The 17,351-nt window shown below is 40.7% G+C and overlaps 1 protein-coding gene across 2 annotated transcripts in view; it reads left to right on the top strand.

Annotated features, from left to right (window-relative positions):
* The window catches only part of DCBLD1 (discoidin, CUB and LCCL domain containing 1), a 69,051-nt gene that overhangs the window by 23,169 nt on the left and 28,531 nt on the right, over positions 1-17,351 (top strand). For both annotated transcript variants that reach the window (XM_023219013.2, XM_031935532.1), the window contains exons 3-4: positions 14,564-14,698; positions 16,263-16,314. In XM_023219013.2, coding sequence (XP_023074781.2) covers positions 14,564-14,698; positions 16,263-16,314 — 187 coding nt within the window. The remainder of the gene's footprint in view (positions 1-14,563; positions 14,699-16,262; positions 16,315-17,351) is intronic.

Below are 17,351 nucleotides of genomic sequence, written 5' to 3'. Positions count from 1 at the left end.
GATCTAAGATTGTTTTTTCATCCCTAGGAACATTGTCTGTTTAATAATGGTTGAGTTACTCCAACAGAGTCAAGATGGTAATTTCCATATAATTGTTGGTAACTTTTTCACTGTAGTTTGACTCAAATGGGCAGGATGACACTTCAGGGATGCTGAAGGCCCCTGGGAACACTTACTGTTCCATTACCTCTGGTAATCTGATGTGTGTTAACTTATGGAGGCATTTGTCAGGGAGTCCCTCAGTAGCCAGGAGGTTTCTTTCAGATTTTGAGGAGGGGGTGAGTGTCAGAGATGCAGTGTGAAAAGTGATGCAGAGTGCTGCAGGGCCGGTAGCAGCTTTTCCACACGGGTCTCTTTGGGGAAGCATCTGCCTTGCCAGGAAGATGAGCATTTAATTCCACCTGCTGACATAACAGTGGCGGAATCATTCTGTTGCATAAGACTGTCACGTCAGAGGCTGAAGTGAGAGCAACTAAGGGAAGCAAATCCTCCCAAAGCAGGATGTGGAGAATGGATGTGGCTTTCCCACACCAGGGAGTTTCCTCCATCATCTTTGAGATATATTCATAAATATACACAAAGGCAGAAAAGGTCGGGGCGGTGGCTTATGCCTGTAATCCTAACACTGGGAGGCCTAGGAGGAATGATCGCTTGAGCTCAGGATTTCAAGCAATCCAGCCTGGGCAACATGGTGAGACCCTCATCTCTACATTATAAGAGAAAAAAGACAGAAAATAATGGAATTAACTACATATCTCAAGCTAGCTTGCAAGGTGATCATAATCTGCCTCCTCTTTTCTAGATTCTTGAGCTTTCAAGCTTAGATTTGTCACTAGAAAATGAATAATGAATTGCAATTCATTGATAGCGATGAAGCCAAGTAATTTTTCTCCTTGAATTCTTTTCTGTATAAATTGAATGTTTGTCTTTTGGAAATAAAATGTATACTCATTATAGAAATAAATATATTCAGTGCCTGTTGTATGCCAGGCACCTGCTTGGCTCTTACATATACTGTCTAGAATCCCCTAATCCACCTTCCAAGGTAGATAATCAATGCCTTCCACAGATAAGGAAACTGAGGCACAGTGTGATTAGGTTAACATGCCCAAGATCCCAAGACTCTACAATTGGGGTGAAAGAGAGATTTATATCTGTGTCTCTGTGGCTGCAAGACACCTACTCCCACTGCTGTTGTCTCCTGGTTTCACCATCACCAAAAAACCACATTGCACTATCATCCTTCCCGGGTGATAGTGCCGCATTATTACATTATGTGGCAATTTCGTCTAAAACACAAGAAGTAGGTAGTATTTTTGATTGAGGATATGCTTAAGATAAACTATGTAATGATGCTCAGAATTTCTCTCTTTTGTGGCTACTTTAAAGATTTCCGGTAACCAAAAACACTAACCCGACCTATATTTTAACGTAGTTAAATAAACCCCTGGTCTGTTTGAACATCCTCCAGGAATGCAGGAGGAGGAGGAGACAGAAGTGCTTTGTCTTTCAGGCTGGCGCTGAGAGTGGACATTGCTGTGCAGCTGTTGCCCAGCTTCCTGGAAGCGTGGAAGGGTGGGAGGCAACTCTGCAAGCTGATGTGGCCACAGGATCTGGCCTGGCTGCGGAAGCAGGGCCCTAGTGCCCTTGCAGACTCCCAAGGATCTAGAGCTATATTGCCTGAACCAGTGAGAGAGGGGAATGTCTGCTGAAATTCAGCAGGGAGAGAATGCATGTTATGGAATACCACCTTTAATTCCAAAATATGATGGCTTCTAATGATTATATGTGTGGCAGAAACAGCAGAATCATTTTAGTTTATCCTGCCCGATATTTTTTATTAACAAACTAATTGTTAAAACCCACTGCCAAAGGATTTTAAAACTTAAAACTATCAGAATTTGAATATGGAGTAGATGTTTTGAAAAAGAATAATGTTTCCTGGCATTAATGTTTGCAAGCTCTGCCAAGAGTGGACATTTGTGATTACACTAACCATTGTGAATATGCTAAAGTTGTATAGTGTTCATCATTATGCAGTTAATGTTTAATGTTTCCCCACCATGTCAATTTTGTTTTGAATATTTGGTTTATATACTTTGGGTATTTTGATAATTCACATTCTTGCTAGCAAAAATGCGTTGTAAACAAGTGTAAACACCCACAACAACTTTCACAGTAATCTGGCAAAATATGCACTTGATCTCACTGTTTCTTAATACAGACAAAATGGGATTATTATTCTTCTGTTTGTCATATGATTACGGCTGATCTTTCAGATTCAAGAATCCATTAGAAGAATGTACTTGTATGCCTATGACTGAATTAAGACACTAAGATATGTGTGCTATTAATATTATGCTGGCCAAAACAAAACAAAAAAATCTTTAAGAAGTATCATACTTTTCTTAGTAGACATCGTTTTCACTATAGCTAAGGGAATTCTAGGTTTTTGTTTAACAGACCAAAGTAACTGAGACTCCCTTTGAAAAAAATGCTAATATCCGTTTTCCAGTCTGTGGTCCAATTCAGGATCATAAAGCAGTTATTTGTCCTGACTTCTCAGTCTTCCTTTATGTTTTGAGAATACTGACCAGTTATTTTACAGGATGTCTGTCAATTCAGTTGGTTTGATGTTTCCTCGTGATTGAATTCAGATTATGTATTCTGGGTAGACATAATACTACTACTTTTTAAAGAAATCTTTAAAAGGCTTGCTTATGACAGTTCCTAACATTAGAAATTATGAGGTCATGTGTCCCTTCAAGAATGAGAACTAAATCTGCATTAAATTTCTTTGCTTCCCTCTTGACTATTTGATTAAATGACTCTTCTTTTTTCAATCAAAACTGCATTGATTTTTAGGTTATTTCAAGCTGAAGTGTCTTCCTGGAGGAGGTCTTTGTTCTTCAAAGAGGCCCATGTAATATGAAACTTTGAAAAGACTCAAATATAAGGTGTTGCCTTTTTGTAGAAGACAATTTTGGAGAAATCTGGGCACATAAGATAATAGAAAGTTGATTAAGGTGCCTACCCAGGCTGTTCTAGGATTGAACACACTTTGAAACCTGGAATTTGAAGATTCAGACAAGTAGTTCATTAAAGAACATCTCTTTAATTTTAAACATATTGTATAAGACATTTAAGATGACTGCCTTGGTCCTGTTCTCAGTCTCTCAGGTCCCCCCCCCCCCCCATTTTACATATATGTGATAAAATAACAGGAGGTTAGTTATATAAAACACTGAAATATCTTAAACTTTGAAGAAAAATGGCTGCTGATTCAGGCTTTGTGTCACACTAATATGCACAAATTTAAAATATTAAATATATAATGTATTTATTTAGAACACTGAAGAGGGAAGGCTTTGCATTCATACTGAAGATACTTCTGTTAATTTTACAGCCCTTTAGTGATGATGTAACCTTGACTTGCCCTCTGGGTAAATTCCATTTCTAGTCTTGCTGACTAGAATGGACTTAGAGAGACTGGAATATTCACTCAGAGGTTTGTTTTTGCCCCCACTGCCTGTAGGGACCTCAGAGGAGGGCATTTCTGTTTTCCTGATCTTTCAAGAAGGTTGAGTCTGAGTTTTCCCCTGAAGGGTGACCTCCACGCTGGATGGAGTTCAGGGTGGTTCGGGGACTGCCGGAAGAGCTGTTGGAGCAGTCTTGGCAGGAACCAGACACTGGCCAGTCTTCATAGCATCTCAGGGTCTCAAAGGAGCCTGTTCTGATGGAGACTCTAGACTTTCCCACCTGGATCGGTGTGGATCAATAAAACCAGGCTGGCCTTGAAAACGGATTGAAATTTTTGTTGCTGCCTCGATATCACACTTGTGTTTAAGAGCACAAACTCTGTAATTAGACTCCCTTGCCTCAAATTCCTGCCTTCTCACAGGTGTGAGCCACCACGCCTGGCCTTTACTGCTTATTTCTAAATTGCTTGACCTTGAGCAAATTATTTAACCTTTCTGTGTCTCTATTCCCTCATATTTAAAATGGGCAGGCCAGGTGCGACGTCTCATACCTGTAATCTCAGCGCTTTGAGAGGCTGAGACGGACGAATCACTTGAGCTTAGGAGTTTGAGGCTAGGCTGGACAACATGGCAATCCCCCGTCTCTATGAAAAATACAAAGATTAGCTAGGCGTGGTGGTGCATGCCCGTAGTCCCAGCTACTTGGGAGGTTGAGGCAAGAAGATCACTTGAATTCAGGCGATCCAGGCTACAGTGAGCCATGATCGTGCCACTACACTCCAACCTGAGTGACAGACGGAGACACTGTCTCAAAATAAAACAAAATGGGCAAAATAATAGTATCTACCACATATAGTTGACTGGCACACTTAGATATGACTTTAAAGAACGATACCTGGTACATAGTAAGCACTTAGTAAACGTTAGCCATTATTATTCCTCCTCCTCCCCCCCATCCTCTGCCCCTGTACTTTACTCTTCCTTTCCCTCTTCCCAGCCCCCTCTTCTTCTTCCTCCTCCTGAGTTGTCTTGCATACTGTTTATTGTTTGTCTAAGATGCCCCTTGTTCCCCTCATAATACCCTGAGCACTCTCTGTTCACAAAACAGAGGCTAAGCTCCAGCAGCACACCCTACCCTACTCTTCCTGGTGGATTCCTGGTAATCCAAGAGTTTGCCCAAATCATGCCAAGCTGGTGGCAAGGGTTCACTGAGCCAGAACTAGCTCCATAAACAGATTTTCTACAGCCTCATGAGATGAACAGAGAACACATATTCTCCAAGCAACAGTATATTCAGTTTGGCTATTTTGTTTACTTCACTGCCACTGCCAGTCTACGTCTTTGCATCTTTTTCTCATTGAAGAACCTCTTGATTTTTCTCCTCTCTGCTTTCACCAGTCTCAATTCCTTCCGGGCCATTTAATGTTGTGTAATTAAATACAGTTGCAATAATTTCTTTCCTTATTTCAAAAATTGTTGACTGTGCCCCACTGTCTGTAGAAACTAGCTTAGTGTTGACGCATCGTCTTGCTTTCTTCTTCACTCTCATTTCTAGCCTCATTTCTGAGTCCTTCATCTCCATGCCATTTCCCAAATGCATCATACAGTTTCCTGGCCTAGTACATTTTTACAGTCGTTGATGTCATTCCTTCCATGTCCCCCTCTTTTTCTTCTTTTCCTGCTTTTTCTGTCGCTTCTAATACACACCCACCCACACACACACACACACCCACATACATGTAAAAGTAAACCCTTCATGTTTCAAATTCAGAGCTGTCTGCCTTAGAACCTTTTCTGATGTTCATCAGTTTGTCCCTTTTCTGTGCTCATGTTCTCTTTCTAAAGTTTCAGTAGAGCATCAGTTTCGGGTTGGGATAATTATTTTAGCTTCTCTGTCAGATATAGGGTGCCCTGAGCCAGGAATTACATTTTATTCCTCCTGTTTTATTCACCTGTTATTTAGCATAGTCTTACAATTGCAGATGCTCAGTCAGTGTTCAAGGACTGAGATTATAAGTAGCTTGATTTTGGCAAACATATTAAAAAATCTGGGTTTTTACAAAAGATAAATTGGAGTGTCAGTATTCACATTGTAGGGAAATTTACACTAAGATTCCTCTATAAACATTCCCTCTGCATTTAAAGAAAGCTTTGGTTTACATAAAATTTTAAAACTATGCTTATTATGTGGAAAAGACCAGGTAATGATATGGAAGGTGCCGATGAGTGAGCATTCAACTATGTGCAATGCACTGGGCTTAGTACCTTCCCGTTACTAACTCATTTAACCCTTATAACAGCCCTGTGAGACAGGTCCTGTTACCAACCTTTACACATAAGGAAACTGAAGCTCAAAAAAAGCCAACTAACATGCTTATAAGATCACTTAGCGGGACCTGAGATTCAAGTCTGGGCATTTGAGGCCCTGCTCAAATGCCCAGAGGCCCTGCTCTTAAGCACTGCACCATCCGATTCAGTGTTTGTGTTGAAAGTCATCTGCTCTGCGGCTTGTGCATAAGAAGACCTGAGTTGTAATTCTTGTTCATCACTTGCTGGAAGAAATGGAAAGTTCTCCAGGCCTCCCCACAGGAGTATCCAGAGAATAAAGTGGGAGTCTGAGAAATCACTTACATAGAGTTCCAGTATAAGTTTAAAGTTCAAAAAATGTTTCTTAGTCAAAATGCTAAGAGGAGGCATGGTGGCAGGGACAGAAAGAAACTCTTTACTATAGGATCCTAATTGTAGTCAGTTAAATTGGTTGTGTTCTACATAATGATTTGTACCAGGAAGTTCAAAAATTGTTCTCCTACATTTTCTGTACCTCCACTTCCAATCATTATTTTTTTAAGCTTTGTCAGTGACTTGCAAGTACAATGATGTGAAGTCAGCTGTTAATGTTTGTGGTACACTAGGAATGAGAGAAATAGGAATAGTTGGAAATAATACTAAGTGTTCAGACTCCTAATCACAACAGGTTTCTGCATGTCAGTTTTTAGAATGATACCTATCTGACATATTGCAGTAAGATCGACTCATTACATCTCATCTGTTGAAGTTTTTTAAATCCCAAGGAGGGAAAAGCCCAAGATTGACAGTCTCAGTTTTACAAATGGTCTATATGTCTCTCAGACATATTATGAAGTAGAATGAAAAATGTTTATGGCTTTTAAAGATAAAACAAATAGACTTCAAAGAAATTTCCAGCTCACAGAGACTTGTTTTGGGCTGCAAACACCCTAGAAGTGCATGTTCCTCTATGGTTGAGGCTACTTTAGTGGAAATTATTGAGAGGGACTGCTTTTTCTTTGTTTTGTTTTGCCTTTTATGCCAAGATAGAATTCAGAAAGAATCTTGAACGTGTAAAATGTTGTATCAACCAGAACACTTGACTCTAGGTATTTTTTTAACACAACCATAAGCCTCAAGGAGAAAAAGCTATTGGGTTCCTCCTCCTCTTTCCCCATAAATACTTCCCTGGAGACTCACTGTGATTCAGTTTCAGTAATTGCCATCTTTCATTGGGAAAGAAGTAATGGCTTAAGTGGGTAGTGAACTCCCTGCGTTGACACACTTCTTGACCTGGGTCCTGTAGCCCCAAGGAAAGCTGCACCTTTGTCTAAGAAGCCGCCTGGTTCATTTATCATCTGTCACTGATTTTTGTGCGGGAATGAGAGACTAAAATTCTCCGGGGATACCACTTACTGTTACGTGACTATGGTTTTAATGGCACAGTCCAGGAATATCCCTTTTTTATGCTAATTTCTCTCCTTTTCAAAGAAAATGGCCTTGACAATTCTGTAATTTTGTACAATGACCCTACTGCAATTAGCAAGCAAGGACAAATCTGCGATTTGACGGCATCAGAGAAACACATCGAAAATGGACACAAATCTAGTGGTGTTTGCAGCTTCAGCATTTCTGGAGATTGTTTTATCAGCACGCCTCTGAGCACAGATCTGGGCCACGAGGAATACCACTTTCCTGGCAGCCAAATATTCCATGTGGCTGGCTCCACCCACATGTACTCCCAGGGAGGGTGACTTAGGTCAATCAAGCATGTTCTTATTTGTCATGAGAAAGAATTGTGTGCTTCAGATGATGCTGCAGAAGGTTTACGAGGGTTTGCTGGAGGTTTTGTGTTGTTGTTGTTGTTGATTTATGACAGATCTTTCAGGAGTTAGGTTTTTATTTGATCTCTCAGTGGTTTTTACCACTGACAGTATGGTAGTTAAAAAAAAATCAGAAATACTACTACTAAGAGAAAGAGGTTTCTTTATTTCTCTAATGGCATACATACTGTTTTTTAAACATGCCCCCTTCTATAGATAAAACAATAATTTAGTTTTATCAGTTTTAAGATAAAAACCTTATACTCATCTGAAGTGACTTGGAACAGTTTTTAACCAAACCATCATTGCCTTGTAATGTCCAGAGTCTTGGGCACACAGTCCAGGAGAATAGAGAAGTACTATACATTGCTGTACAGGCTGTCAGATTGCCAGAGAATCAAGAGGATTTCAGACTTGGCTTGTAGCAGACAGTTTATTCTTCCTTGTAGGACAGCTTTCTTTTATTCACACATGGAAAGATAAAGGGTTTCCCTTGCAGCTGCTAATGAAATAGTAGCCCCAAACAGGGAATGTGCTGAGAGGAACTGGCCTACTGTGCTCAAAGAAGGCAATTCCTATAGTTCCTGGCCCTTTATTCCCTTTGTCCAAGGAATCAGCCCATTGTCTGCTGAAGTCTCATGTCTGGTGCCAAATGCCACAGGGCTGTTCCATTTGGTATCTCTGATAGTTCTTCCCACAATATAGGGCCGCCAGTTACATTCCACAAAAGATAAAAGTTTTTCTTTTTTCCTGATTTTTCTGCCTACTTGATTAACTGCTGTGCCCCAGTGTGATGGGAATTTGTGGCTGCAAAGTAAGATGGAACCTGCCTTGCAGACAGATAGATAGAAGTGAGAGAGTGTAGGAAGTTAGATGGCAAGTCCAAGTGCTATAAAACACATAGCACTGCTGGTTCTGAAGCAAACATCCATGCCAAATTGTGTGTCCTATTTTTAGGGAGGGGTGGGATTTCGGTCTGACTGAACTGAGGTACGTTTGCCAATCTAAACACTGCCTGAGCCCAAGAATATAACCACAATCAAAGTTAGAAGTCACCGAGCTCTCATGTAGATTTCCAATGAAACTGTCTTTGTAAATATTTAAATATAGGTGCAGATCCTTTTTAAAAGTCAGGAGACCTTTGGAGAGGACCAACAGTGAAGTATATCACGTGGGCAGGGGTGAGTGGAGAAGGATTTTCTTTTCAGAAGACGAGAGAGAATCCTTAAAGGAGTCCGGCGGAACACTGAGGACATTGCTTAGGACAGACTCCCAGGCTCTTTCCATGGTTTCCCATTAATTATTTTTCCCCTCACTGCTATCATATTTTTCCATTTTTCTCTCTTGCCTTTTAACTCTAGGAATGTAATTGTTAACTTCTAGTCTATGAAAAGGAATTTTCATCTGTCAGACCTTGAGGCAGGCAATAATTGGGATGTTTTGCCATAGGCAATAGTACAGCCAGTATTCAACTCCTGTCCCCCACCCTGAATTAAAACTCACTATTCTGATGTTTGTAATCATGATGAAATGATCAAAATAACTCTTCAGGCCAGGCACTGTGTCCCATGTCTATAATCCCAGCACTTTGAGGAGGCTGAGACGGGAGGATTGCTTAAGGCCAGGAACTTGAAACCAGCCTGGGCAACATAGTGAGACCTCATCTCTACAAAAAGTCAAAAAATTAGCTGGACGTGGTGGCACACACCTGTAATCCAGCTTCTTGGAAGGCTGAGGTGGAAGGATTGTTTGAGTCCAGGAGGAGCTGTGATCACACCACTGCACTCCAACCTGGGTGACAGAGAAAGGAGAAAGACCCTGTCTCAAAAAAAAAAAAAAAAGAAAAAAGAAAAATATCCTCTCAATGATGATATTTGTACAGAGAGGGTATCTCCTACCCCCTCTAGAATGTAGTTACAATTTTGCAGCACAGTAATAAAAATATGAAAGGGACTGATGTCTGTGTGGTAAGGGTAATTAAAGGGGTATGTGTTTACATTTTCCTTCTTTGATCTGCTTCCAGAAATATTTACATGCTTATCATAACTGGGAGGATGAAACCAAATTAGAGTTTTACTATATTTATATGTTTTTGGTCTAGGAAATCATATATATATTGCACAACTTAGTAAGATGGTATACACTCTTATTTGTGTAAAATATATATACTTTTCGCAACTTTTCCTTTCAACTGTTTCTTGAAATCTAAAAAAAAATCTAAACAAGTTCCACTGATAATCAGTTTAGACTTGCTTACCTTACAGTTTGTGTTTTGTGCGTTTGTTTGTTTGTTTTTTTTTGAGATGCAGTCTTGCTCTGTCACCCAAACTACAATGCAGTGGTGGGGTTGTGGCACACTGCAACCTCCACCCCCCAGGTTCAAGCAATTCTCCTGCCTCAGCCTCCGGAGTAGCTGGGATTACAGGCACCCACCACCATGCTCAGCTAATTTTTTTTTTGCATTTTTAGTAAAGATGGGGTTTCACCATGTTGACGAGGCTGGTCTTGAACTCCTGACCTCCTGACTCCTACCACCTTGGCCTCCCAGAGTGCTGGGATTACAGGCATGAGCCACCGTACCTGGCCACCTACAGTTTTCATTAGAACTCATTGGAATGTTATAGAAATGTAAGGAGAGATTACTATCATCATCACCATTTGGGGAGGGGTGGGTTAATATAAAAAATGTGATTTGAAAATATTCTAACTTATTAAAAGCAACAAGTTACAGTTACTTCATAATATTCATCCTTAGGTTTACAAAGCAAGTATCTTCACCCCTCTTATCTGTGCAAAGAACAGAGGAATTTCAAACATATCTAAAACAAACAATAAGTTGGAAAAGTCAAGTATAGCTATCTGACTCACCTTAACTTTGCAAAAATGCTTATCATTCTACTTATTTAGTCTGCATTGCCTGTCTGCAGACACTTCTCGTCCTGACTTCTGCATAGTATTTCAAAGTGACAAGATTAAAAATATTTTACGAATCTCTTAGTTGAATTTGGCTTTTAGAAACTGTTGTAAAAAGAGCATTTCTATTCAATTCAAACAGTTTTTGGGAGGCTGTCACCTGCCAGGTACTATACAGTCTGTTGGAGATAAAGGGATGGATATAAAAGTTCCTTGCACTATGGAACGTAGTCTAAAGAAAAAATAGGTATTACTTATTTTTTAATATATTCATTTATTTAACAAGCACTTATATAACTCTTAGTATGTGCTAGGTACTATTCTAAGTAATTTGAAAGTATTAACTCATGTAAGTAATTACATATGATGAGTGCTTCTAAAGAGGGAAGTGAACGTTTTTATTTAGATTTCACTATAATTTAGTAGTAGGAAATGCTAGAAATTTGGCATGTGAGGTCAAGCATATAGCATTTCTTTCTTATTCTATCACATCTTCAGAATGTGAAACTTGTAACAGAGAGAAATTGGATCCTTTATACCAGGAGGGCAATGCTTAGTTGTGTAATGATCTTCTGACTCTTCAGCAAGTGTATTAGTCCATTTTCATGCTGCTGATAAAGACATACTTGAGACTGGGCAATTTACAAAAGAAAGGTTTAATTGAACTTACAGTTCCACATGGCTGGGGAAGCCTGAAATCATGGTGGAAGGCAAAAGCCACATCTCACCTAGTGGCAGACAAGAGAAAAGAGCTTGTGCAGAGGAACTCCTTTTTTAAAAACCATCAGATCTCGTGAGACTTATTCACTATCATGAGAACAGCATGGAAAAGACCTTCCTCCATGATTCAGTTACCTCCCACCGGGTCCCTCCCACAACATGTGGGAATTCAAGCTGAGATTTGGGTGAGGACACCCAAACCATATCATTTTGACCCTGGCCCCTCCCAAGTCTCATGTCCTCATATTTCAGAACCAATTATGCCTTCCCAACAGTCCCCCAAAGGGGGACTCATTTCAGCATTAACTCATTTCAGCATTAACTCAAAAGTCCGCAGTCCAAATCTCATCTGAGACAAGGCAAGTCCCTTCTGCCTATGAGCCTGTAAAATCAAAAGCAAGTTAGTTACTTCCTAGATACATTGTGGGTACTGGCATAAGGTAAATACAGCCATTCCAAATGGGATAAATTAGCCAAAACAAAGGGGCTGCAGGCCCCATGCAAGTCTGAAATCCAGTGGGGCAGTCAAATCTTAAAGCTCCAAAATGATCTCCTTTGACTCCATGTCTCACATGCAGGTCACGCTGAGGCAAGAGGTGAGTTCCATGCTTGGGCAGCTCCGCCCTTGTGGCTTTGCAGGGTGCAGGCTCCCTCCCCACTGCTTTCACGTGTTGAGTGTCTGCAGCTTTTTCAAGTGCAATGGATCTACCATTCTGGGGTCTGGTGGCCTCCTTCTCACAGCTCCACTGGATGGTGCCCCAGTAGGTACTCTGTGTGGGGACTCTGACCCCACGTTTCCCTTGTGCGCTACCCAAGCAGAGGTTCTCTATGAGGGCCCCTGCAGCAAACATCTGCCTGGGCATCCAGGCATTTCCATATGTCTTCTGAAATCTAGGTGGAGGTTCCCAAACCCCAATTCTTGATTTCCATGCACCCACAGGCTCAACACCACATGGAAGCTGCCAAAGCTTGGGGCTTGCACCCTCTGAAGTCATGGCCTGAGTTCTGCATTGTCCCCTTCCAGCCATAGCTGTAGCAGCTGAGACACAAGACACCAAGTTCTAGGCTGCACACAGCACAGGGACCCTAGGCCTGGCCCAGGAAACCACTTTTTCCTCCTAGGTCTCTGGGTCTGTGATGGGAGAGGTTGCCTTGAAGACCTCTGACATGCCCTGGAGACATTTTCCCCATTGTCTTGGGGATTAACATTCGGGTTCTTCATTACTTATGTAAAGTTCTGCAGCTGGCTTGAATTGCTCCTCAGAAAATGGGATTTTCTTTTCTATTGCACTGTCAGGCTGCAAATTTTCTGAACTTTTATACTCTGCTTCCCTTATAAAACTGAATGCCTTTAACAGCACCCAAGTGACCTCATGAATGCTTTCCTATTTAGAAATGTTTTCCGCATGATACCCTAAATCATCTCTCTCAAGTTCAAAGTTACACAAATCTCTAGGGCGGGGTCAAAATGCCACCAGTCTCTTTGCTAAAACAGAACAAGAGTCACCTTTGCTCCAGTTCCCAACAAGTTCTTCATTTCCATCTGACAGACCTCAGCCTGGACATTATTGTCCATATCGCTGTCAGCATTTTGGGCAAAGCCATTCAACAGACCTCTAGGAAGTTCCAGATTTTCCCGTCTTCTTAGCCCTCCAGCTATTCCAACCTCTGTCTGTTACCCAGTTCCAAAGTCACTTCCACATCTTCGGGTATCTTTTCAGCAGCACCCCACTCTACTGGCACCCATTTACTGTATTAGTCCGTTTTCATGCTGCTGATGAAGACATACTTGAGACTGGGCAATTTACAAAAGAAAGGTTTAATTGGACTTACAGTCCCACATGGCTAGGGAAGCCTCAAATCATGGTGGAAGGCAAAAGGCACGTCTCACATGGTAGCAGAAAAGAGAAATGAGCTTCTGCAGGGGACCTCCTTTTTTAAAAACTATCAGATCTCATGAGACTTATTAACTATCATGAGAGCAGCATGTGAAACACCTTCCCCCATGATTCAATTACCTCCCACCAGGTCCCTCCCACAACACATGGGAATTCAAGATGAGATGTGGGTGGGGACACAGCAAAACCATATCAAGCAGTTTTGTCCCTATTGGTTCTGGTCAATATAACCCAGTTTTATTCATATTGACTTGGAGCAGTCTTTTTCTTTTATTCTTCTTTCTTGATCATGATTGTTGTTGCCGCTATTTCCATACTGTTTTGAGAGAAGTTAATAAATAATACCTCTTTTCAAAGTTTGCTTGCTAATCCCTGTTTCGTAGAGATTGTCCTGCATATGTTACTTTCAAAATGACAATTTTTTTTTTTTTTTTTTTTTGAGACGGAGTCTCACTCTGCCACCCAGGCTGGAGTGCAGTGGCCGGATCTCAGCTCACTGCAAGCTCCAACTCCCGGGTTCACGCCATTCTCCTGCCTCAGCCTCCCGAGTAGCTGGGACTACAGGCGCCCACCATGTCGCCCGGCTAGTTTTTTGTATTTTTAGTAGAGACGGGGTTTCGCCATGTTAGCCAGGATGGTCTCGATCTCCTGACCTCGTGATCCACCCGTCTCGGCCTCCCAAAGTGCTGGGATTACAGGCGTGAGCCACCGCGCCCGGCCCAAAATGACAGTTTAAAAGCTGAACTTTAGTTTGCGTAGTCTTAAGAAGAGTTTTTGTTATTTTAAGCTCCAAATGTAATTTTGTCCTTTGAAAGTTCATTGAGTTCCCTATTGCTTTTCAAGCAACTTATTTTAGAAACAATGTTATACCCTTAATTGTATAATTTGTACTGTAATATTTCAAAACACTTTAGAAGTTACTCTGCTTTTGTATACGTTTTATAAATCAAAATGAATTGGGGGGGGTTAACCAGAAGTTACTGTAAAGGAAATATCAATGTGTATGCTGCATGTGAATAAAATTCTTACGATGCTTTGCCAAGTCTTTTAACTTCAAAACTTCCCTGAAAAAAATGATTTTTTTTAGTTTATTTGAACAAATTTAGGAGGCCCTAAAATAACATTTTTGTAATAAAATTTTCTTTACTACCTAATGTGTGTAACGTTTGTCTTTTTACAAAAACCAAAACCTCTCTCTTGGGTTGCTCACAGTTAACTAGTTCCAGCCTATTGCTTGTCTAGAGTAAGCCACTTTCCTCTTAGTTCACAATCAGTCAGAAATTATGAGTCCGAGCATCAAGCTACATTTCAGTTGGTAAAGATTATAATCATACATATGTATTGTCTAGTACATTTGACCTTTAAAGGAAAAAAAAATGCCATATACTAATCATTTGTGCTGGTATAAATTTTGAAATGTGCCACAAGTGTGCTTTGTTTTTAGGTCCGTACTGTGGAAGTATGACTGTTCCCAGAGAACTCCTGTTGAACACGAGTGAAGTCACCGTCCGCTTTGAGAGTGGATCCCACATTTCTGGCCGGGGTTTTTTGCTGACCTATGCGAGCAGCGACCATCCAGGTATAACAGAAGAATCAACACACATGTCTAAACCTTATCTGTGTAAGAATTCCTCTTGCTACTTATCACCATCTCTGGACATAATTGTGGTCTCGGATGCTGAATTAAGATATGAGGGAGAAGAGGAACATTGTATCTTTGTAAATGGTTAGGTCTGAACTGAATCATGTTGTAGCATAGGGGTGTCCAATCTTTTGGCTTCCCTGGGCCACATGAGAAGAAGAAGAATTGTCTTGGGACCACACGTAAAATACACTAACAATAGCTGATGAGCTAAAAAAAAAAAAAATTGCAAAAAATTTTATAATTATGTTTTAAGAAACTTTAGGAATTTGTGTTGGGCTGCATCCAAGGCCATCCTGGGCTGCATGTGACCCAAGGGGCATGGGCTGGACAAGCTTATTAGCATGTTTGATTGATCAGTTGACTTATATGAGATAGGATTCATCTCATTTTTCCTAAAAACCTTAGATAGCACACCTTTGTGTTCCCCTTCTGATCCTTCTGTCCTCACTATTCTCTGGAGCCCTCCCCCAACCTCCTTCCTAGCTCAGGGGCAAGCCTTTTCACCAGTGAGCCCCTCCCCAACACACACCAGTACACCAGCACGGGAGACATGCACAGTGTGTGCAGGATGAGGAAGTCAGTGTCACACAGTGTAATAACCGGAAAGCCGAAACTTGTATGGGAGAGAAGGGAAGGGAAACACGAACACTGATGAGAGAAGGAAGCATGGGCTCCGGTCCTGGGCTCTTGTGCTTCAGAGTAATTACTGTGCAGCCCATACCATGTCTGCCTATGGTCATAGAGGTTTCTGCTCTCAGTCCTCTCTGGCAGAAAGACTCTGGGAATGAGGTGTGCCGTTCATTTTCCTCTTAGCCAATCAGCTCTGACTAATCACAGCAGATGCCTACATGGCCAGTGTTCACCATATACTGCTCCCAAATAACTATTACAGTAAGTGTGGAATATTTTGGAAACCATACTATGTTGATCTAAATGCTTCGAGATCCACTGTATCTTAGCCTCTATTGCTGAATATTTGTTTCATTCTGTAAATTACCCCAGAGAGCACCTTCTTTTTTACAATGCTTGGTCCTGGTTGATGAAAGCTTATATGCTATAGGTTTTCTTGGTAAAGGTCTGCTTCTCTGTCACCAGATGCCACTGGCTAAATTATTGAATTAAAATGTTTGTGGGAACCTTCTCTATGAACTATGTTGGGCTTTTGAAATTGTTTTCTTCCTGTCAGGGGACGTTATACATGTGGTCTTTGTAGGCATATAGTGGGTAGCAACTAAAGAGTGTTGTTGTTTTTTTCTTCTGTTGACTATAGATTCTGCTATCATTTACTAGATGATTGTGTTGAAAAACTGTCGTTGGTGGCAGAAAAAAGAAATGAACTCATTAAATACTGGAGATGGTGATTCTCAGTATTTATTTTTAAAAGGAAAATTCTGAATAAATACTTTTTCAAAACTCTCTTTTATTTTAAAAGAAAGCTTTGCAGCATGAGTGTCCTAGTTTTTATTCATTCTATTAATTGCAATTATCTTTATGACAGATTTAATAACGTGTTTGGAACGAGCTAGCCATTATTTGAAGACAGAATACAGGTAAATATAGGTATCCTAACTGTGTTGCAGTAGTTGTGTATTGCTGAACATTTTGTTTTCCTTCATGTTAAACCAGAAACGTTTGTGCTTAAAGCTCTTTTTAACCATTCATGTTGTAACTAATGAAGAATATTTGAAATAGTTTCTTATATAGCAGGAAGTCAGCAAACATTTTCTGTCAAGGGGTAGATAATAAATATTTCAGGTTTTCCAGGCCATACAATCTCTGTTGCATTTATTCATATAATCTCTGTTGCTGTTGTAGCAAAAAAAAGCAGCCATAGACAATGTATTCACTAACAGACATGCTGTGTTTCAGTAAAACTGTATTTACAAAAACATCAGTAGGGTGGATTTGGTCCACAGGCCATAGTTTGCTGACCCCTGAGTTCCACTATAGGGCCGGTGAATCATTACTGAGTCTAGACTGTATTTTTTTTTCCTGGCTGGTATTTGGGAGTGACTTTTACAATTCTTTCATTTGGGAGGAGGTGCATTTTGTCTTTACCACTAGAGAAAAACCTACTGCAAATAAGAAGATGAAAATTTTCAACCCAGCTTTAACCTGAAAAACTACTTAGCCACTTTGATGCACATTTCCTTATCTATCAAGTAAACAGTCTAAAGCAGAATTTCTTAGCCTTGGCACTGTTGATATTTTGCGTCAGGTAATTCTTTATGTTGCAGGGCTGTCCTGCGCATTGTTAGGTATTTAGCAGCGTCCCTGGCCTCTATGTCCTAGATGTCAGTGGTGATAACCAAGAGTGTCTCCAGACATTGCCGAATGCCTCGTGGTGGACAGAATCGCCCCCAGTGCACAACCACTGTCTACAGATCATTGTCAACAACACTAACAAAAACTGTGACTTTTTTTTTTTTTTTTCTGAGACAGGGTCTTGCTCTCTTGCCCAGGCTGGAGTGCAGTGGTACAATTATAGCTCCCTACAGCCTCAAACTCCAGGGCTCAAAGTATGCTTCTGCCTCAGCCTCCCAAGTGGCTGGGACAACAGGTGTGCACCATCATAGGTGGCTGATTT

This window comes from Piliocolobus tephrosceles, chromosome 5, assembly GCF_002776525.5.
Source record: "Piliocolobus tephrosceles isolate RC106 chromosome 5, ASM277652v3, whole genome shotgun sequence".
NCBI lineage: Eukaryota > Metazoa > Chordata > Mammalia > Primates > Cercopithecidae > Piliocolobus > Piliocolobus tephrosceles.
Note: the sequence above shows the minus strand (reverse complement) of the source record. Positions and strands in the feature narration are given on the sequence as shown.